The following is a 23,113-nucleotide window of genomic DNA, read 5'->3' on the forward strand; positions in this document are numbered from 1 at the left end:
CCCCTACCCAATCCTCAGGAGCCCTTCGGACACGCCCCCCCTTCACCCCCCCAGCCTCAGCCTCCCTCGCCCCGCAGCCCAGCACTGTGCACGCGCTTCGGCCGCTCCCCGCAGCCGCCCACGTGGTGGGGCCCCGAGCCTCGTGAGGCCGCGAGGAGCGCCCAGGGCGGGCCGCGGGTCGTGGAGGCCCGGTCAGAGCAACCCAGCCTGGCAAGCCCCCTGCCCGGGCCCCCACATTTCCTCTCCCGGAGGGAGGCGACACTCCGTCGGCCGGCCTTCCCCGGCGCCAGCCGCGCCCCCTGGCGGCCGCCGCGGGGACGCGCCCTGGGCACGCGGGGCAGCCTGTCTGGGCCCCCCTTCCCCGGCTCGCGGCCCGCGGCGGGCGGCGGGCGGTCTCCCCCTCGCGCCCCTGAGCCAAGCCACGCGGGCCGCGCCCTTCCCTTTCAGCTCCCCGCAAGCCCCAGAACTCCGGGCTCCCTGGTCGCGAGGCCGCGGCCGTCCCAGCCTTGCGTGAAAGTGCCCGCCTTAGTAGCTTGGGGGTCTCCTTTCTCCCAGGTGTGCCCCTCCCGCCACATTCGGGTTTTCCAGCACGCTGAGAAAAAAATGCCGCATGCACGCACTTCGCACTTATTTATTTATTTTGCAACAGCTGCAAGAAACAATGAAGCTTTTCAAGAACCGAGGAAACGCGCTTTCCAGCCGTGCTGTTGTTTTTCAATGAACCTCTCCGGCCCCGCACTGCCCGCTCACCCCGCCCCCTCCGCCCTCACCCCCTCCTCCCCACTCTTCCCCTCTCTTCCCCTCTCCTCCCCTCTCCTCCCCAGCCTGCTCCTCCGCCGAGCCCCGGGCCGGCGCCGGGGGCATTGTTTTTGGAGTCTTGCGGGAGGGGAGGGCGCGTGCAGGGTGGCCGGCGCAGTGCGGGTGGGGGCGAGAGCGTGTGGGCGCGCGCGCGCGTGTGCCGGCGCGGGCGGGGGGCGGGGGCGGTGCCTCGCAGCCTCGCACCCCACGCCCGGGCTCCGCTCCGCACGTCCCTGGAATCCCGGGCTCCGTCTCTTGGCGCGCGCCGGCCTGGGCCGGGCCCTCGGCGCGCCGCGGCTGCGGCTGTGGCCGCTCCAGTGTGCGCGCGGGCGCGTGTGCGCGGCTCCGAGAGCTCGCGCGCACGCGAGCCCCCAGTGTGTGGCAGCGGCGGCGGCAGCGGCGCGGTGAGGCTGAGGCTCTTGTTTACCAGCTTTAACTCTGCTGAGCGGAAAAAAAAAAAAAAAAAAAAAAAAGGGAAAAAACCCGAGGAGGAGCGAGCGCACCAGGCGAACTCAAGAGAGGCGAGCGAGCGAGAGGGACGCCGCCAGCGAGCCTGCCCCCGGCGCGCCCGTGCCCGGCTCTTGCAGACCCTCGGCCCCGCTCCCCGGGCCCTCCACGCCCCTCCCGCGCGAGGGGAGCTCCACGGCGCGTTGCGCGCCTCGGCTTTGACCTTCAGCGAGCCGGAGCCCCCGCGCGCGGAGCCGGCGGCGGCGGGCGGGGGCCGGGCGGGGGCCGGCGCGGAGCCCGGGAGGCGCGGCGGGAGTGCTGAGCGCGGCGCGGCCGGCCCGCCGCTTTGTGTGTGTTCTGGATTTGGGAAGGAGCTCGCGGCGGCGGCGGCGGCGGCGGCGGCGGCGCTGAGGGAGGAGGCGGCGGCGAGCGGAGCCCGGAGGAGGAGGAGGGGGAGCCGCTCATTCATTTTTACTCCGCATTTCTGCCCCTGGCCGGCCTCGCCCGCGACCCGGACTTCGGGGCAATCTTGCGAACTGCGTCGCGCCCTCCAGCCGCGGAGGCTCGGGTGTCGGACAGCCTCCCCCTCTGCCTGGGGTCGCGTTTGTTTTTCTTCGCCGAGACGAATTTGGGCTTTGCCCCCTTTCTGTGCAGTTTTCCCCCCCTCCTGCCTCTCTGGGTTTGAAAATGGAGGCCGACGACGCCGACAGCCCGCCCCGGCGCAACTCGGGTTCCCGACTCCGCCGAGCCCTGGGCCGAGGCTGCCGGCGCTGAGGGGCCGCCCCGCGCCGCCGCCCGCCTGCCCCGCGCACCCGGAGGGTCCCCGGCCGGCGCCGCCTTTGGAGTATTGTTTCCGTCGCCCTGTTTTCGGAGGCGGCGAAGACTGAGTTTGAGACTTTTTCTTTCCCGTTTTCTTTTTCTTTCTTGTTTCCTTTTTCTTTTCTTTCTTTTTTTTTTTTTCTTTTTCCTTTTTTTTTTTTTTTGAGAGAAGGGAATTTCGTCCCAAATAAAAGGAATGAAGTCTGGCTCCGGAGGAGGGTCCCCGACCTCGCTGTGGGGGCTCCTGTTTTTCTCCGCCGCGCTCTCGCTCTGGCCGACGAGTGGAGAAAGTGAGTATGTGCCCGCCGCCCGCGGCCACTGCGGGAACTTTTCCTCCGAGGGGCTGCGCCCTGTTTGCGAAACCCGAGTTGCCATCGCCGCAGCTGTCGGGCCCCCGGGCTCGGGACCGGCGGGGTGGGATGCGGAGGGGCTCGGCCGGAAGGTTGGAGCGGCCCCGGGGCCCCGGCTCGGCGCACCCTCGTGCGGGAAGGGCCCCGGGGGCTTTCTCTTTCGCTGTCCCGAGAGTCCTGCCCCGCGGACCGGTTGTGTCGGGCAGCGCTCGTTCCCCCGCGGCCGTGCCCGCGCTGGGATCCGTCGGGGAAGTTCGCGCCGGGCCGGGCCCCGCCACCCACACCTCACCCCCCTCCCGGCGCGCGGGCCAGTCGGCACGGAAAGCTGGCCCCCGCGCGGCGCGCAGACGGCGGTGACAGCTCCCGCGGCCGCGCGGGTCCCTGGCTGCTAGGGCAGATACGGTGCCCGGGGGCGGGGATCGGGGAGCCCACCGGCCGTGGCGTTCCAGGGCGAGGCGCCCGAGGAGAGGCCCCGTAGCCCCAGGACACGTTTCCAAACCTCCCGGCGCGGCCTCGTGTCGCCAACGCGCTTGGCCCCTCGGGCGTTTTGGGATCCTGGCCTTTCCTTTCCCGTCACTTTCGCCGGATCTTCCCACTCCACCCCCCAGCTTGGGCTTCCCGTGGCTGCTGTGCTCTGGGGTTAGGGGAGCGTTCCGGCTTAGCAGCCCCCGCCCCTGGAAAGCTGCAAGGCCGGGGGCTCTACAGCAGTCAGGCTTTTCCCGGGAACGCGTCTGGGCCACTAGTTTAGAGGGTTCTGGGACTTTCTTCAACCCAGTTGCAATCCGCCTGTAGATGCCTCTCCTCCTGGCGGGGTTAGGGGGTGGTCGGGCAGCGTCCGACTGTGCAGGAGTAGGTGTGTGGTCCGAGTCGACGTGCATGTCCACACACGTGCTCGCAACGCGGGCTCTAGCTGTCGCCACACGGCCGCTTGGGGACACCTAGGCGCCTGGCCCTGGCGAGAGGTGTCCTGCGCCGCGGTTTGAGGAGCGCCAGGGTCTGCGGCAGCGGGGGCGGTGGGCGGGAGGGTGTTTTGTTTTGCGAGCGCAGAGCCCTCGCCTTGGGTTTGTGGCCAGAGTTGGGTGACTCTACCTCCCCCACATCCCGCACTTCCTTTGCACAAAGTTAATAAGCAGTACCGCTCCGCGCTCGCTATCGCTTGCAATCTGATAGCTTTTGTTTTGGTAGCGTCGGGTAGGGGTAGGGAAGCGCGAGGAGGGAGGGCGGGAGGATTTAGGGCCCCACGGTGTATGGAGGGAGGAGAGGGAGGGGGGTTCACATCCTCAAAAAACCGAAGCATACTTTACTGGCACATTCACGATGGTAGGGTAATTTGAACACGATTAAAGTTTAAATGCAGTCGGAGAACTGGGGCTGGGAACAGTGAGGGCGTGTTGGTGAGTAATGTTTGCCGAGGGTATGCAGGTGGTGCCAATTAACTTTGAAAAAAAAAAAAAAGTATCACGACTGAGCCTTGAGGAGTTGGGGGGGGGAGAATCGGGAGGCGGCGCGGGGTGGGGGGCGATCTGGCCCCATCACAGGGGCGATTCGGAAAGACTGTTTGTGTAAACAAACCCTTGTTAAGTGTCTTGTAAGAAATGAGTTCATGATGGAGTAAGAGCAGATTTTTAAAGAATTAGTGTTTACTACACGGAGTAAGTCGCAGATTGAGGCCGGACCTTCCACAAATCTGAGCTCTCCTGCTCTTTGTTTTCTAAACTTCCAGCTCACTGGATTGGACGAAAGGTTTTCGGCTCCCTTCTAAGGATTACAGATGGTATGGGGCGGCGGGGGGGGGGGGGGGACGACGACAAAAGAGGGTTTCCTAGCCTCTAAAAGTTAAAATGCAGTTTAGAAGACACAGGAGAGCCAATCCATTTTTTATGGCACACTACTGAAGTGTGTTATGCCTCTAGTTTTATTATTTAACGTTAGTAAGTTCTGAAATTCACCACGGCGGTGATGGCCTTGCTTCTTGAGGAAGGAGTCGGGCATTTTAAAATAGGATGGCTTGTTGTTTGGAGCGATCTTCATGAAAAATACTTTCTGAAAGGCAGCTCTTTCTTGAGAAAACAGGAGGAGAAGGGACATTTTTCTTGATACCGAGCGACCAAAGTTTTTCTCAGGGATCCCTCCAAAATTGTTGGTTCCTGAAAAACTGACGGATGGCCAGAAGGCACCCTGACTCCTGATTTGGTTTGTGGAAGTCCTCACTCCCCGTCTGCTCCTTCCCACAGCTCTGAAGTTTTCAGGAGAAAATGATAAACTCAGTGTTAACATGTATGTGTTCTTTTTCTTTGTTAGAAAAGTGCTAGAAGACTTAATTCTGATGAAAACTGCTGAATCCAATCAGAGATGGGTAGTTCTTTTGGCTCTCTAGTATAGCGATAACAATTGGATGGGGTTGGTTCCTATTGTGTTGGCATATTTAAGGATTAGTGTTTACTCTTTGAACACTGAAACCTACAGCAGTAGGGTGATTTTCTTTTAAATTTTAGACTATTTAGGAGCTGTTGAGGCAGATGAACTTCATATGTGCTTGTATCAGTATGTGAACAGAGCATCTAAATAAGGGGTTCATGGAAGTTATGAGTGATAGATCATCTGAGGGCTTCTCCCTTCTCCTTCCTCTTCTTTTTCAAAACCCATATGCACTTCAAACATACTGTGGCCATCTCATTAAAAGGACTCAGTCATCTTTCTGCCCCAGGCAGAGCCATGTCCTATTGTCAGAGAAATATAGGTATGTGAAAGGTTGGTGTTTAAAGAAGTTGGCGTTTTATTACCAGAGGAAGAGCCCAGAATAAGAAGTTGGGAAAGAACCTAAATAGCAAATTATAGTTTAGACTCTCTAGAGGGAACTAGCAAGTAAATGGTACTTTTGAGGAGGGATGGGGTGTGGGTCAGGATTTGAAGTTTAAAAGGTTATATGTTTGATTTGTCAGAAGGATTAGAAAAATCCAGCCTTAAGAAGTATGCTAAAGTTGACTGGAAGAACCTTAAAAACAAAGTTCTGAGTGAAAGGAGTCAGTCACAAAAGACCACATATTGTATGATTCCATTTATACGAAGTCCAGAATAAGCAAATCTGTAGAGACTGAAAGCAGATTAGTGGTTGTGAAGGGGGGTGGGGAGGAGGGAACAGGGAGTGACTGTTAATGGGTATGGGGTTTCTTTTGGGGGGGGTGATGAAAATGTTCTAAAATTAGATTGTGGTGATGGCTGTACAACTCCAAAGGTACTAAAAACCATTGAATTGTATGCTTTAAATTAGTGACTTCTATGGCATGTGAATTACATCCCAGTAAACCTGTTGTGTTTTTTGGTAAGAGCTATGTGAAGGTTGGCAAGAATGCATTCTGTTCCTTTGAACATAGAGATTAGATTAAAATTAGTAAATTTGTCCGGCAGGTTGGTGTCTGTCTCTTCTTCATTTGTGGAGTTCTTCAGATCCATGCCTAGAAGCAAGGAGTACAACAAATTCAAGGTGGAGGTTCTGTGTTGAGCAGCAGGGATTAAACGTCACAGGAGAAATGGACAAGGGGGAAAAAAAAATCTTGGTTCCACATAGCTGAAGTGAGGGATTAGGGGGTTGGATTAAAACAAACAAACAAAAAAAACCCAAAAAGACCAATGCCAGGGAAAGTCAGATTTGTGACAGTAAAATCCTTCACTGCCTCTGAAGTGAAGTTGGTTTTTCCAAGATTAAAGTTTAGGAGCCGAGTCTGGATGGTTTTTTTGTTATTTCCAGTTTTCTCACATGTGTTTTCTAACAAAGAAATAATAATGTATGTTTTAAGGTAGGAAAGACTTTCCATTTTCATAGATTAACTACTCTGGTAGTAAAGACTGAGGATGAATGTGGTGGTTTTTTTCTTTGATGCTCATTTTATTTTTTTTAAAGAGCTCTAGAACCTGAGCAGGAGACACCATCTTTGTAAGAGATAGCGGTGGTTGCAGGCATACAGCAATTGTTTTACATTTCAGATTTCTCATGGAACAAAAGGTTTACAAATATAGCAGAAGCATTTTTGTTTTTTAACTGTTATGCCTTTTTCCAGGTTTACCTTGGCCTTTTAACAGGAAAAGGCATAGAGAATAATTGTTGTTTACATTTGTTTTTGGTCTTTGTCTAAGACTTGGTTTACTAATAAAAATGTTTCCTGTCCTTATTGTTGCAAGATCAGGGCCCTAATGAAAATCAGCTGTATCATTTTCACTTGTTGCCTTAGAGTTTTGCCAAGGGGAGACCCCAAGGGACAGTAGCTTCCTTTCAAGTCTGGCTTCATTTGTTTCGTGAGAATGTGCTGCGAGAAGCAGCCGAATCCAGCCAGCACTTATTGGGCACCTTCTGTCTGAAAGTTGGACCCTGTGCTAGGCAGTGTGTAGGCAGATAGGACTTTGCTTTTGTCCTTGGGGCATTTTATAAGCTCCTGCATGAAACAAAGTTGCTTGGATATTCAGATCTTTTTTAGACACGACACAGGATAGGCTGTTTTCAAATCAATTGGACAGCAAACAGCATTTTAAAGGCTCTTTAAAAACATTTCTATAGGCTTCAAATATGAAGTTAACCAGTGTTGCTGAATCTTCTCAAGGCCTGTATTGTACCATTTTTGCCACCTTAACATACTACCCCTACTGCAGTGGCACAGCGGGCCATGACACAGAGGACACATTTACCCATCTTTGCTCAGCTTCTCTGCTTTTCGAGAACATTGGTTATGACAATTGTGATTAAAAGTATGGAGTGTTGCCTTTACCTTTTGCCAACACTTTAGGAGTTACAGGTGTGTACATGAATGTTGCACAGCATGTTTTGAGTTGTAAGAAAGATGAAACTTACTTCAAAACCATTCTGGATTTACACATTGCTTAGCTTTCTGGAAATTATCAGGACACTTTCTAAATTGTAAGGCTTTATGATTTAAAAGAACTTGCTGTTTTTAAGGGTGTGAAGAGGTGAGAAGAAGATTGAGGAGGCAATTAAATCTTGAAAAAAAATTTTTTTAATCCTAAAAAGTAGAAGCCATGTTTCTCTCTGTGTTGTGATTTATTGCGATTTGTTTTCAAAACTTATTAAAAAAAAATCCACGAAGGGGCGTCTGTGCCTGCCAGCCAACTTGCTTTGAATAGCTTTTCTTAGCCAACCTGTGACCGGTGCTATCTGAGTCCAAGAGATTCCCTCCTCTCGATTGTGCTAAATAAATAATGGTTGCACACACGCTTGGGATATGGTTTCTAGATTTCTCTGAGATGTTCGGCAGGAAAATTTTGAACACCCTAAAGACAACAAAGTGAATAGTGAATGAAGCCCTCTGACTCCCCCTCCCCTGGCCAACCCTTGAAAATATGGTGTTTGGCCTCAGATTATCAAGAGGAGGTTTTCCTGTTACTTGTAAAGAGATGATCTGGCTTAAACTTGGGGTGGGCGGGGTGTGGTACGTGCAACAGTCCTGATGTTTGTGCACATTGAGACTTGTTGACATTTGGGGAGCATAACTAATTTTCAGTATTTGGAAAGATTAAAACTGAGATATGTATTACCCTCCCCCTCCCACCTGCAAGAACCGGTAAAAAACTGATTTGTTCTGAGAAAAGGGCATATGTTTGGTATAAAATGATTAGTAAACAAAGGATCTTGAAAAACAAGTTAAGTTGTTATGGCGATAGATGCATATTCCCTTGGCAAGATGAAGTTTGTTTCTTTTGTTAAATTGCGATGGCCTTTTCTGGACTCAAAATAGTAACAATATCTTTGATTCTGAGACTTTTGAACTTCCGAAGACTAGATTGTTTTCAACTTTGAAAGTGTCCGTTTTACTCGTGTTGTGAAATCCCAGCTATCAGTTTTGAAGATTTCCTTACCTTTTTTTTTTCCCAGTTATGCCAATTTCACTTATGGCTTATGAAATTGATTCATTTCAAAATCTTAAGGAAATATTGATATTTCTTGAATTGAGAAATAGTTTTTATTCCCCTCCCTCAGCTTTTTCAGTAAAAATACACAACACTTATGGGACTCAGGTCTTTAAGTTTAGAAATTCATTCTGATACCATAAAATATTTTACATACGCTTTTCAAGGTAGAGTCAAACCATAGAAATCACTCACTGTGTTTATTTAGAACCCTAAAGAAACTAGTAAGCAAGGCTTTCATTTTCTCTTTCTTTCTTTTTTTTTTTTTTTTTTGCTCTGACTAGAAGAATTTTTTAACTTACAGGTTGCTATTCGGATCTTACTGGAACATAACAAAGTAGTTTCTTTTATGACGAGGGATGGATACCTATGATTATAGTAACTTTTAAAGTGTACTGTTGCTATTATTTATGCCTGGGAAAAGTAAGTAGGGACGTGGGGACTGACTTTATTCTCTTTATCCTCTCTTTGGGTAGTGCTGGTGCTGGCTTACGGTGTAAGTTGCTGTGGATACGTCTGTGGAGCTGAGTGACTTTGCCCATGTAGGGTGGCTGATGGTCTTGCTGCTCATACTTTCTTATTTGAAATAGTTTGGTGGCTTAGCCTCTTGGGGATGCATGTGGCTGGTGCCGCCAAATACTGCTCTGAGAGCCATGCCTTCCTTAAATTGCTTACATTATAATAGTCTGGATTTTTAAAAAAAATATATTTAAAGACTTCAGAACTATTCTATTCCTGGTCCAGAAGGTTCTTGGTGGTGGGCAGGGGTGTGGGGGGATGGTTGAGACTTTATTCTTTTTTTTTTTAAGATTATATTTATTTATTTGACAGAGAGAGCACAAGTGGCCAGAGAGGCAGGCAGGCGGGGAGGGAGAAACAGGCCCCCTGCTGAGCAGAGAGCACAGTGAGGGCTCCATCCCAGGACCCTGAGATCATGACCTGAGCTGAAGGCAGAGGCTTAACCCACTGAGCCACCCAGGCGCCTCCAAACTTGATTCTTTTCTCTCACTCCTCACTCTTTAGCCCCCTTAACAAGACAGGCATCTACTTCAGTAATAATTATATAATAAAAATGCTGTTCAAAATTGTGTGTGTGCGTGTGTTTCCATCCATCCATTCAAATTCTGACAGCTTTAAATATGTTATTGTTTCTGTCTTGTATACTCTGTATGCCTACTATCATTTTAACCTGGCACTAACTTTCTTTAAACCGGCTTTGGGATTATTTGTCAGTTTGGCAGTTCAGGTGTATGCGTACTGCTGTTTAAATTACTCTTGACATGGAAACACAAATATATTTTGACAGTCTTAAAGCATAAATGTTTTATAGAGCAGAACTTTTAAATTTTCCTGAGATATTTTGGATGCATACTTTCAGCTTGTCCTCTCCGGTAAAAATACAATCAGTGGGTGGTTTGTCTCTCTCAAACTGATCATTGGAAATACATACTTGACTAAGTAAATGAGACAGCACCAATTTGGGTTAGGCAAATTTTAGTTAATAGCTCTAGTGAATAGTTAAGGAACAGAAGTCTGATGGTAATTAGGGAGAGATGAGTTTCTGCACAACTGTTTCCCCCAAATTTGAAGTATCTGAGTGACTTTTAATAACTTCCTGGAAAAAAGTAGGAAGCCTAGAGAAAGCCAAGGTGTGAGGTCCATAAGCCACCTGGCAAACAGGTCTCTAAATCATTAGCTTTATTTAGATTGTAAAATCATCAGATGGGCTCAGATTTATCTGTGTTGTTTTGAATTTATTCTCTGCCTCTTTTTTGCCTGGGTCTTATAATTGTGGGATAATATACAAGCTCACATACGCAGGATTTGAAGGAGAAGCACAGAGTGCCATGAAAACAAATGAACAAAGAGACCAGTGACAGAGGAAGAGCCTCTGTTCAGCGTTCCTTTGCTCTGTTGTCTGATTTCTGTGGATAATGAGTTCACGAAATACGTTAGGTCGCAACATGGTACCGTTTGGTTATAGAAAATTCATTTGGTATCATCGCTTTACATGGTTGGGAGATAGATTTGGGATTTGCTTTCTAACATGCACCTCAGTAAGATTTCCAGCAACGGATGTCGGATCGGGATGGAATGTCTAGTTAAATTTTAGTTCGACAACCCATTCTTTTCTGGGGAGACTGGTTAATTGACTGTTTCCTTTCTGCCTCACTGAGTCCCTTGAAATCATTCAGATTTGCTCCTGATTCTGGCTCCACTCTGGTCCAGGCCAGGCCTGCGTCATCTCTCTGAGGAGATGCTCAGGGGCCCTCTGAGCTGCTTTGGCCACTTTGACTCCTGGGCTCTCTCCCTGGTTTGCTGGATCGGCCAACCTCAAATCTTCTGCATGTGCCTTTTGTGGTGCTGCATTGTAGTTCAAGAATCAAGTGCAGGCCTCCTCATACTGGGCTGTGATACATCCTTAGTCAGACTCTGCTATAGGGATCCTATGTTAATTCCCAGCACTCCCCAGCACCCACGCTTCAGCTCTGTGGTTAATGAACAGTGCCATTCCCATCTCTGTGGTTTTGTTCCTGCTGTGTTCATGGTCTGGAATGTTTTTCCTTTTTTGTTGCTCTGCTATCCCCCCTCCTCCCCATACTGAAGAGTGGGAGGGGCAACTCTAGAGCACAGCGGAGTCACCTGGTCCTCGTTTCTCCTTTGCTGCCAGTTAGGTATTTGGCTCTGAACAAGTTACTTAAGTTTTTTTTTCTGAGTCTCAACAGAAATGTAGACACTTAAAATAACTGGGGAGGTTTTCTCCTTTTCTCATTAAACAACAACATAAAAACATTTTCTAGTATATATGGAAACCTAAAGTTAGAAAAATTGGGGGGATGGAGTTTTTTATTTTTAGAAACCTCTAGGTTTCAAATCTCTAAAATAGGGACAGGATGGTAGCTATCTAAAGAGATTGCGAGCATGTGAGGGGGTGGGTGTAGGGAGAGGGAGAAGCAGACTTCCTACGGAGCAGGGAGCCCAACATGGGACTTGATCCCAGGACCCCGGGATCATGATTTGAGCCGAAGGCAGACACTTAACCAACTGAGCCACCCAAGCGTCCCATGGGTGTTAGCTATCTAAAGGTGGAGTTAATTTCCCCTAATACCGTTCTGTGGTTTTGATAGATCTGAGATGACGTCTTTTCATTTCTAACTCAGAGTCTGCTTCTTTCTTGAAGCTTTCCAGATTACAGTCACTTCTGTAGACCTAACTCTCCCCTTACTCCTTTTGAGTTCGTAACCACTACTGTGCTGGTTAACAGTGGCGATTTGTTTTGTCTTGTACCTGAGCTGTGGTCATTGTATGAGACTGTAGGGAGCAGGGGAGCCAGTGAGCCTGCATGAAATCTCAGCTCCTCAGTGGCTAAGATCCCAGGCCAATTCCTTAATTTTCCTGTGTCTCAGTTTTCTTGTCTGTGAAACGGTCATTTTAGTAGAACCTACTTAATTCATTTTTTATAAAAATTAAGTGACCTGCGTCAAGGACTTAGAACAGAGGCTGACATGTACTCAGCCCCTCAAACTTCACCTTGTTACTGCTCTTTTGGATGGGACATTCTTAAACACAGGTGTTGTTTGGATAGTGCCGGAAATATAGGACATACTAGATACTGGACTGCCCTTGTCATTTATATGTGATGGATATAAAGCCTGACCTAGAGTAGAGGCTTAATAAATGTTCTACAATAAAACTTAATTTTGTTAAAGTGCTTGACCAGATGCATTTGGCTCATTAAAGCTCAGTGGTACGATTTTACCTTTTTTCAGCCAATGGTGCTAAACCGCTGTAGTTCACCTTTGACTAAAAGGATCTTTTCATTATGCTCCCCACCCCCCTCCCGTAATTCTGCCAGTTGTCCATTTCTACCAGTGCCTTTGAAGTGTCCCGTGTGTGTTTTGCCCACCTCACTAATGCGTAGGCGACACCTAGTGGTCAGAAAGGAAATTCAGCCTGTTTGGTGACTGATTTAAGTGAGCTGTGGCCCCAAGGATGGAGATAGCAATGGCCTCCTCCCTCCAGACACCACCCCCATCATCCCCCATCCCTTAGATTTCGCCTTCTGGCTTGGTTCCTGGGAACCGATTGCAGGGAAATGTGGGGACTGCAGGCTTCTCTAGAAATCACTGGGATCTGGTTTTGGACTAAGATTGCTGAATGGTGTCAGCTGACTCTTTTAAGAATGAGCTACAATTAGGGTCTTCCTAAGTGATGTAAACAGTTTTGGCAGAATTGTTGTATCTAGCGTACATTTCACAATTCAGGGTTGAAGATGTTTCTACACTACTTTAATAAATAAAAAGTTCTAAAATATTTCTTTCACAATTAGAGGGTTAAAAAAAACACCCTACTAATGCAAGAATAAATAAAGCAAGATTTACTTCCCAGTGCGCTATTGAAATATGTGGTAACACTTTAATTATCATTCTTACAGGTGTTGCCTTGGGCAATTTTATGTCTGTTAGGATGTTCACCAGTCAGAATTCTTAATGGGGAACAGACACTTGGTCACTGATATTAGGTCTTACATCATATATAGTTTGTTAGGTATTTTTCTGTATTTGGTTTCATGCTTTTGGGGGTATTTTCAGAATCCACTTTCTCACTTATTTAGTTGAGATGACACTTAGTGTATACGTGGTTATTCCCCCTTTACCCCTGAACATTTTAGATGTGTTTCCCCATGATTGCTTTTTATTATTTTTAATTTGGAAATCATTTCTTGGGCTCTCAGAGAGGATTGCCATGTGCTGTTGTTTCAGATGTTTCATGTTTCCAACCACTCCTTCAGCTCTTTTTCAAACAGGCTGTACACACTGAGGTCTCTTTGCCTTGGCAGGTGGAATCCCCTTTGCTTAAAACAACTATGTTACCAATTTGCCCTCTGGAAAACTTTGTGAAGCACTAGCTACAATTTCACCCTCTCTGATGGCCTGGATTGTACATGCCAGGGGGTCCCGTGAGACTGTAGCTCTGTTAGCACATGGCCCCCATACTGCTTCTCCCAGTGGCCGGGAATGGGAAAGATGGTACCTCGGTCATCTTTGAATTCCTGGAAATGGCCCAGTGCCTGGCACATAGGAAGACCTCAAACAGAAACTTCTTGGGAGGATAAACCCTCGCCCACCTCCCCCTCTCATTCACTTGGAAGTACTCTTTTACAACAAATTCATCGTCATCTTTTCATTATAGCTCTGCCAACAGAGACATTTTATCATGCTAGTCCTTACTATGTAGAACTTGAAAGCAATGAAATTATCTTTAAACTTATTCTTTCAGGGCACCTGGATGGCTCAGTCAGTTGAGCATCCAACTCTTGGTTTCATGATCTCAGGGGGGTGAGATCAAGCCCCACATCAGGCTCTGCGCTCAGCACAGAGTCTGCTTGAGATTGGCTCTCCCCCTCCCTCCTGCTCGCTCACTTTCTCTCTCAAATAAAAATAACTAAATCTTAAAAAAATAAAATAGAATCTTTCTTTCATCAGGCTTTTTGCATACGGAGGTGAACAAAAATCTTAAAATTCCTGGAAAGGCTATTTGTGAGTCCAGCCCTGTGGCAAGGCTGCCCCTCCCTGTGGAGGGAGGCCTTGTTCCCTGAGTTCCCTGCACATAGGATTTAGTGAATCATTCATCGCCACCAGTTGCTGGTTGCGGCCACCCTGGTGGTGCTGGGTGCCTGGACTGAAGGCAGGCAGTCCAGCTGGGCTCGGCAGTATTGTGGTCCAGACCTGGCCTGATGTGGAGAACCTGGGTGGAGTCTTGGGCCGCCTCTGCAGCTGCTTGTTCTCACTATCCTGAATCACCGGGCAGGCTGGGGGCAATTCTCATGACCTTTCTAGCCTTCAGATCCCAAGACACAAGGGAGAAAGAGCTGGAGTTCTTTGGAAAGTCTGGTTGGAACCAGCAGAAATACTGCGAACAGATATTTGCTTCTATTTCTTGCATTGATTTCTTGGTGAGGCCAGTAAGCTTTTGCCTTGGATCCTGATAGGGATGGCAGCTGATCATAAAGAGCCCTCATCCCTCGAGGGCGCCTTCTCCTTTTAGGCTTTTGGCCAAGGCCTTTGATTGACCCCATTGTGGGACCGGTGAAGGTGCAGTCCGCTCCCTGACCCCCGGCCCCGGAAGTTTCCTTGTCTAGGATGGCGTGAAGAGGACTCCTGAAACTAATTAACACCTAAGAAATTATCCTTAACAACTTCATGCTCCCGAGGAGACCGGTGAGGCGGGATATTTCTTAACGGAAAATGTAAACATAATCATTTGAACCTGGCATGTTAATTTCAAGCATACCTTGTAAAAAAAAAAAAGTGTCTTGTAAAATTGCCATGTGAATGTTCAACAGGGTGAATGTGAGCTCAGCTGGACAAGCTGGTACAGCGTCTGCCTTTCATCTGCCCGTGTCAGTGGGGTTTGTGTGTCCGGAGCACTGCCTTTGAAGCCCCGTCCCCAGACACACCTCTCTGCTTCGCTCTCTCTGATGCAGGGAGGCATCTGGGGAAGGGAGCTACGGGCGTCTGTGTTCGCCTCTGTAGCTTGGGAGGTTCGGGATGCTATGAGGATCAGCACTAACGTAGCTGAGATGCCCAGCAGAACCAGCAGCTCGAAAACATCCAACAAAGGCATGTTTTTATCTGTCATTTCCATATGCCATGGTGGCCCCCGCTGGCCTTTCTCTGGTCTCCCGAGTGCCCCAAGCACCATTACTCAAGGCTGGACCTCCTTTCCCTTCTGTCCCATCAGTTTTCGTTTGTTTGTTTGTTTTTAAAGATTTTATTTATTTATTTGACAGAGAGAAACAGAGATCACAAGTAGGCAGAGAGGCAGGCAGAGAGAGAGGAGGAAGCAGGCTCCCTGCTGAGCAGAGAGCCCAATGCGGGGCTCGATCCAAGGACCCTGAGATCATGACCTGAGCTGAAGGCAGGGGTTTAACCCACTGAGCTACCCAGACGCCCCCCCTGTGCAGTTTCTAATTCATTCACTTTAGCCTCAGTTCAGCCTCTGGAACCACTAACAGGCTGCATCTCTGAGCCACAAGAGAAGTTGTCTTTAAGTCAACCCAACTGGCTCCCATAGATCCTTACATTCAAGGTTATGTTCCATCTAAAGAGGAGGGTGGCGGGGGCGGGGGCACCGATATGGCTCAGTGGGTTAAGCACGTGGTTCTTGGCTTCCGCTCAGGTCATGAATCTCAGGGTCGAGGGACTGAGCCCCGCACTGGGCTCCGCTCTCAGTGCGGACTCTGTCCCTCTCCCTCTGTTCCTCCCCCTGCACCCGCTTGCACGTGCTCTCAAATAAATCTTTAAAAAAAGAAAAATTAAAGGGGAGAGGTACAAGGTGAGCCGTGGGGAGGTTACAAAGCCCTGTTTTTTCGACATCAAGGCCTCCAGTGACCTCAGCTCCTCTGAGAGCATATGGAAAACGTGTACTACTTTCTCTCTCCTCAAGGGCTTACTCTCCAGTTAGGGACCATCAGATTCTGGTGCATGGTCCCAGGCACATGTGTTCACTGCTTAATTATGGCAGCTGATGAAGGCCGTGGAGAAGTGTGTGAGCTATTGGGATGGGGTCGTTGACCTGCTGAGGAACCCGAGAGGGCTTCAGGGAGTCTGACTCAGGATTCCAGGAGATAGCACCCTTGGAGGGCAGGGCCTGTGGGGGCTGTGGTGGCGGTGCACGCTGAGGGGGTGGACCTGGTCCTTAGAACCATGGGCACCTGAGAAGAGACTCAGTGATGGGTAGAGAGTGGGGGATTTTGAAACCTTTTGAGCAGTGGAGCAGACTGGTGAAAGGGTGCTGGGGAGGCTGCTCTGGTCTCTTGATGGGTCAGGGTTGGTGGGGACCAGTGAGGGTGTACATGAGGGAGACCCCCGGAGGAGTAGCCTCCAGTAAGGGAGACCCCTGGAGGAGCAGCCTCCAGTGAGGGAGACCCCAGGAGGGGCAGCCTCCAGTAAGGGAGACCCCCAGAGGAGCAGCCTCCAGTGAGGGGAGACCCCCAGAGGAGCAGCCTCCAGTGAGGGAGACCCCTGGAGGAGCAGCCTCCAGTGAGGGAGACCCCCGGAGAAGCAGCCTCCAGTGAGGGAGACCCCGGGAGGGGCAGCCTCCAGTAAGGGAGACCCCCGGAGGAGCAACCTCCAGTGCGGAGAGACCTCCAGAGGAGCAGCCTCCAGTGAGGAGAGACCCCCAGAGAAGCAGCCTCCAGTGAGGGAGACCCCCGGAGGAGTAGCCTCCAGTGAGGGAGACCCTGGGAGGAGCAGCTTCAGTGAGGGAGACCCCCGGAGAAGCAGCCTCCAGTGAGGGAGACCCCGGGAGGGGCAGCCTCCAGTGACCCCCAGAGAAGCAGCCTCCAGTGAGGGAGACCCTGGGAGGAGCAGCCTCCAGTGAGAGAGACCTCCGGAGAAGCAGCCTCCAGTGAGGGAGACCCCCAGAGGAGCAGCCTCCAGTGAGGAGAGACCCCCAGAGGAGCAGCCTCCAGTGAGGAGAGACCCCCAGAGAAGCAGCCTCCAGTGAGGGAGACCCCGGGAGGAGCAGCCTCCAGTAAGGGAGACCCCCGGAGGAGCAACCTCCAGTGAGGAGAGATCCCCGGAGGAGCAGCCTCCAGTGAGGGAGACCCCCGGAGAAGCAACCTCTAGTGAGGGAGACCCCCGGAGGAGCAGCCTCCAGTGAGGCAGTTGACACAGCTGAGCCCTTTGGAAACTGCCTCCCTGGACTTCAGAAAAGCTCCCGTGGAGGAGGCCTTACCTTTTTCAGGGGCCTCAGGGGTACCTGGTAAGGTCAAGAACTGCAACTGTGAGAATCCTACCAGACTCCTCTCAAAGGGAAACCTTTCCAGGTTAGCCCTCTCATGTTCACTACCAAGGACCCTACTTTCTGACTTTCTAAGGGAAGCCTGGTGAGAGAGGGCCCTCGTCCCCATCTGTGCTCGGTCTGGTGGACTGGAGATGGGGAGGTGCCTCTACCCCCACCCCCCGTCCCCGCCCACCTGCCCTCACCCCGACCCCCTGCAGTGCTGGCAGATCTTGCCTGTTCTGTTTCCAACCCCCACCGCCCAGGCTGAGAGAAATGAGGAATGATTTGTTGATTTGTTTGAAGGAGGATGCCAACTTTGTGTCCAGGTCTGGGCTTTGCTACTGGTGCTTTTAAACTCCTGTTGATTTATGTTTTTAACTCGACTGGGCACATTGTAGTTCTCGATGAGAAGCAGTCGCCGGCCCTTAGCCCACACTTGGTGCGTGGAGATTCGTGCTGCTTGTTCTGTGGCCAAAACTGTTTTCACTGGACAAATAACATGGCAAAACGCAGTAAAGCAAGAGGCTTCCTGGGAGGGTGACATCATGTGGCCCGGGGGATTGTGCGTTACTTTTCTGCTATCAGGATAGTGAATTCTGAATTTTAAATCATCTTCTGCCTGTTTGAGCAAGTAGAGCCAAGTATCTCAACTGGTCTGTGTTTTCTTCATCTAGAAAGCGGGCCTTCTGCCATTTCCAGATGCTGTCTGCCCTAGTCGTGGTGGATAGTCCAGGTTCCATTTGGAGTTTTGAATTAGAGCCCAGAACCTCTCCAAAGGAGTCTGCAGCTGTGTTGTTCCTGGGACATCCGGTTTGCCATCTCTGCCTCAGCTTTATCATCTGTAAAATGGGAGATGATAAGGACGCCCATCTCAGAGGATGGTTACAAGTGTTCATAAATGAATACATATCAGTCCCTTAGAACGGCACGTCTACCATGACCACTAGGAGTTACTGTCATTAAGGATGGAGGATTTACACATTGGATGTTGTTTATTCAAAATCGATGCCCTCCTGGGTGTGTCTGATTTCTGTGTTTTTCTCTTAACTGTGTTTGCCTTTTCTGACCTTCACATTAGTTTTGTTACATCTAGAGGCGTTTCAGAAGTATGCTGTCTAACCTCTCTGTCTCTGGGAAATGTGCCTCCATCCCTTGAGTTTCTCGCCCTTCCTGGTACCCCTCTGCTTCTGTGGAAGGGCATGAAACATTCTCCTCCAGGAGAGGGATAATTTGGATCCCCCAAAAGCCCATGTGTTGGGCCTAATGACAGAAACGAGTCATTCACATGGTAGTGTGACTGGTACTTCCCAGCACTCTTCCTGCCTCAGGGACAGCCAGGTAACTAGGGAGCCAGTGGCCTTCTAGGAAAGAACCAGATCTGCCTGGTCAAGGGCATGAGTAGTTGGGGCCAGAAGTGCCATCCCCGGGCAAAATTTAGGGCATGGGGTCTGAAAAGCACGATTGTACCTATCCAGAAAAATGAATTAAAATATTTTAGATTGAAATTGGAGAAAATTGAGAATCTGTGCTCCTTATTGGTTGAAGGCTGCTTGCAGAGATGGGAGTCCCCAGAGTCTGGGGCCAGGGACTTCCAGAGGAAGCTTTAATCAGGGGGTGGGAAGCCAGCTGCAGAAATGGCACTTGGTGGGGTGCCTGGGTGGCTCAGTTGGTTAAGCATCCAGCTCTTGATTTCAGCTCAGGTCATAATCTCAGGTCTCAGATCGAGCCCTGTGTCGGGCTCCATGTTGAGCATGGAGTCTGCTTAAGATTCTCTCTCTCCCTCTGCCCCTCCTCCCGCTCACTTGCTCATGTGCTCTCTCTCTCTTTAAAAAAAAAAAAAATAGGAAAAGAATAAAGAGAAGAAATGGCCCCCGGCTGGTAAATGTTTTGCTGGAGAACCTTCCTCTGGGACAGTGAGAAGGAACTGCCTGCCCTCTTGCTCCACATCCTTGCGTCTTACAGGGTCTCCACTTCCCAGGATTGGGATTCAGGCATAGTCCTCTTTCAAGAGTTCTTGGGTGGTCTTGGTAGGGGGGCATCACCTAATGGTGATATTTCCAAGGGAAATGTATTGTGAATCCAAACCACTTAATCAACCTTATGAACTCAAGGTAAGTGACGGTGTTTTGCTTTTGTGAGAAGAGCTCTCTGGGGAAGAGCAGTTAATTCCTTTGGTTTAAAACTTACTGCTTATACGCACATGAAAAGATGCTCAACATTACTTTGTCATTAGGGAAATGCAAATCAAAGCCACAGTGAAAGACCACTTCACACATTAGGTCAACGATTCCCAAAAAATTGAAAATAGCAAGTGTTGGCAGGGATGTGAAGAAATGGGAACCCTTGTGCTTTGCTGCTGGGCATGGAAAGGCTGTAATCACCGGAAAACCTTATGGCGGTTCCTCAGAAAATTAAATGTGGAATTGTAGTCTTATCCAGCAACCTTACTTTAGTATATACCCCGAAGAATTGAAAGCATAGAGCTGAACACATGGTTGCATATCCATGTTCACAGCAGCAGATAACAATTTGCAGTGGCCAAAAGGTGGAAGGGACCCAAGTGTCTGTCAATGCTTGAATGGTTAAACAGAATGTGGTGTGTACACGCAATGGAATATTATGCAGCCTTAAAAAGGAATGAGCTTCAGACACAGGCTATAGCTTGGATGAAGTTTGAGGACATCCTGCTAAGTGAAATGAGCTAGTCATGAAAAGTCGAGTACCATATCATTCCACTCATATGAGGTGCCTGGGGTCGTGGGATTTATAGAGACAGTAGAATGGCTGTTGCCAGGGACCGAGGGGAGCAGCAAATGGGAACTTAGTTTCTGATGGGTTTAGAGTTTTAGTTTTTTGTTTTTTTGTTTTTTTTAAAGATTATTTATTTACTTAATAGAGATCACAAGTAGGCAGAAAGGTAAGCAGAGAGAGAGGAGGAAGCAGGCTCCCTGCTGAGCAGAGAGCCTGATGTGGGGCCTGATCCTGGGACCCTGAGACCATGACCTGAGCTGAAGGCAGAGGCTTGAACCCACTGAGCCACCCAGGCACCCCAAGAGTTTTAATTTTGATGAAGAGTTCCGTGGTGGATGGGGGTGGTGGTAGTTGTCATGCAATGGTGTGAATGTACTTTTGGGCACTGACTCGTGCATTTAAAAATGGTCAAAATGGTTGCATTTATTTTACTACAATAGAAAAAAATACCTTATCTCTTGATTGATTCCGTTGTGGGCATACACCATGTGGGACAGTGTGTTTGGGGCAGAGGGGACGGATTTGAGAATACTAGCTCCTGCCTGGGATGGCCCTGGGGGAGGGGGCAAGCCGGGGCTGTTGCAGGTGTTATGGGAGCACAGTAGAGAATGTGTGAGGTCAGGGAAGGCTTCATCCAAAAAAAAAAAAAAAAAGGTCTACTTGGGCTGAGTCACCAGGGATGGGTTTGTTTTTCATAATGAGAGAGTATCGCAGATAATGTTTTCCTTTCAGGGAAAGTAAGTCAGGAGTCAGACTTTGGTGCCGTCAAGTCACAAGTGAAATTTATTGCTAATCAGCCATGTGACGCGTAATTGCTTTTCATTTCCTTATTTTTTCCAGAAGAGAGATCTGTTTAGATATTTGGTTCCCTCACTGATTACGCTGGAAGTTTTTCATTTGTTTTGACAGCTCCATTTTTTAATTGGGCACTGACTCTCCCGTTACATAGGAAGCCCCCAAGAACAGGGATTGACCTCCTTGGGCAAAAATGGGAGCATCTCAAAAGAAGAGAAAAGCCAGAGCCTTGGCCTTGCGGAGGGAGAAACTGAGGCTCCAAGGGGCATGTTGCTGAACGACACAGGGTGTGTGGTGCATGTCGAAGGTGAGGTCTGTCTGGCTGCCCGCCATTCCAGCAGATGCTTTTGGGGCTGGTTCTTTGTACTGAGTTATCAGCCTCTGCTTTCACCAGGAGTCAGGGCTCAGGCCTGGACCTGCTCCATTCCAGCAAGACTGGGAGGTCTCTGAGCTTGTCTGGCTACCAGAGGAGTTCTCTCCCTCCACTCAGTGGAGCAGCCTCTTGGTCTGGGCCCTGTGGGAGGGAGGATGCTGGCCGCCGTGGCTCATCCGGGTCCAGACATTGGACTGGCATTTTCCCTGCATCTCGGAAACAAGCCTGAGAAGCCCATGTGAGCGCTCTTTCCCTCAAGGGGCAGTGCTGTCACATGACAAGAGGGGGGGTGCCTTTACCCCAGGTTGGTGGCACATCCCCTTCCAGAGCTGTGGGGAGGTCTGTGTCCGCTGGGCTGCCATAATAAATTACCACAGACTAGATGGCTTAAAGAGCAGACATTTATTTCTTCCAGGTCTGGAGGCTGGAAGTCCAAGACCAAGGTGTTGGCAGATGCTGTGTCTGATGAGGGCCCCCTTCCTGTTGTACAGATGGCCGTTTCGTTGTAGGGTCATGTGGTAGACAGGGAGGGAGGTCGAGGTGGTGGGGGTAGGGAGATGGAGAGTCCTGGTGTCTTTCTCTTCTTCTGAGGACACTCGCCTCATCATAGGGGCCCATCCTCAGGACCTCATCTAATCCTAATCACCTCACCAAGACCCCACCTTCTACTCCCATCCTGTTGGGGGTTGGGGCTGTGGTTTAATGGCGGAGGAATGAGCTGTGGCTGAGACTTCTCAAGACCAGGACTCTGTTTACCTATAAATTCTTGGGCAATTTTGAGCATTGGTTACAGATCAATTTTGAACAATTCTGCGGAGTCTGGTACCTGAGAGCGGGTGTTTTCGGAATGGCATTAAGCACACTGGCCTTCCGAGGCTCCAGTCAAGTGCTTGAAATGTGTGGTTTGTCTTCTGTGTAGCCTGGTGCTTTTCTTCAAGTGAATACTGCTGGAGAGGAATACAATTACTGGGAAATCTCACAGGAAATGACCCCATTTTCCCCACTTTTGGACAAAGAAGTTGCTGCTTTTAAACTCCGCAGTAGCCGCATGGAGGAGAACGATACTGCAGGAGAGCTTAGCTTTGGGTTTTGGAAAGCTCTGTCCCTTAGTGCGCACACGCCTGTTGGATGTATGGAATCCAGCTCAGAGGCGCTCCTCTCGACGCCCCCAGGGTCTGTGGGTTGGGGGGGCGGGACGGGTCCGAGGAGGACAGTTGCCCACTCCAGCGAGCATGGTGGGAGCTTCCTTTGGCGGCAAATGCAGAAGGCTGGGGAGGTGATTGTTAATTGTTTATAAGCATTAACTGTTTACAAGTCATACTTGCTATTTTAAATCAGACCCTGCTATTATGTTGTTTTGTTTCTGTTCACAGCTGAGTTTTAAGCTGGGTAGGATTTAATGGTGAGTCACTCCCATGGCAGTAAAATCAGTATCGATCGAGCCTTCTTGTTAATCCCGCAAGCAGTTTAGAGACGGATAAAGACCGTCTTAAGGCTTCTACCCACGAGGATCCCTGTGTGTGGGTTGCCGCTCACAGGCCGGGTTTCCTTAGGGCACGTTAGCCCCTTTTACCTGCTGGCCTGGGACCTGCAAGGAGCATTTTGAATGCACTTCTGGAAGCCTCCTCTGCCTGAAAACGGGGCGGGATCAAATAAAGGGGCCCTAAGCCCACGGGACGGGACGTTTTCCCTGCTTCTTTCCTCCCTGAACTTCACCTCCACTACCGTCTGAATATTCAGTGAATGTGTGTCAATTAACTGCGAGGAAGTCATGATCCTTTACTTACACATTTATTTTTTACCGCCCTGGGCTCTGAATAGAGTGTCTGATTTGCCACCTTTTCCTAGTCTGGGTCCCCAAGTTGTCCTGAGGGTCACGTGTGCGCGGCTGGTCCTGTGGATTCTTCTCAGCTGAGAAAGTTTGAGGGGGAGGTGTGTGGGTGGAGTGTGATGGGCGCCGGACAGCAGCGGGAACTCTGCGGCCCCCTTCTTTTTCTGGGGTCTGGGAACTCCACCCCAACTCTCTGGAGGGCAGCGGGAAGGCACTCACAGCCACTGTTCTTCAGCCCCCTCA

General features: G+C 49.8%; 1 protein-coding gene across 1 annotated transcript in view; it reads left to right on the forward strand.

Moving 5' to 3' along the window:
* The first annotated feature begins 1,599 nt into the window (after window positions 1-1,599).
* Window positions 1,600-23,113, forward strand: part of IGF1R (insulin like growth factor 1 receptor) — a 300,467-nt gene continuing 278,953 nt past the window's right edge. The window contains exon 1 of the mRNA XM_082736451.1: window positions 1,600-2,354. Coding sequence (XP_082592577.1) covers window positions 2,261-2,354 — 94 coding nt within the window. The 5' untranslated portion in view covers window positions 1,600-2,260. The remainder of the gene's footprint in view (window positions 2,355-23,113) is intronic.

The sequence above is a fragment of the Mustela nivalis genome (assembly GCF_964662115.1).
Source record: "Mustela nivalis genome assembly, chromosome: 6".
In the NCBI taxonomy this organism is placed as follows: Eukaryota; Metazoa; Chordata; class Mammalia; order Carnivora; family Mustelidae; genus Mustela; species Mustela nivalis.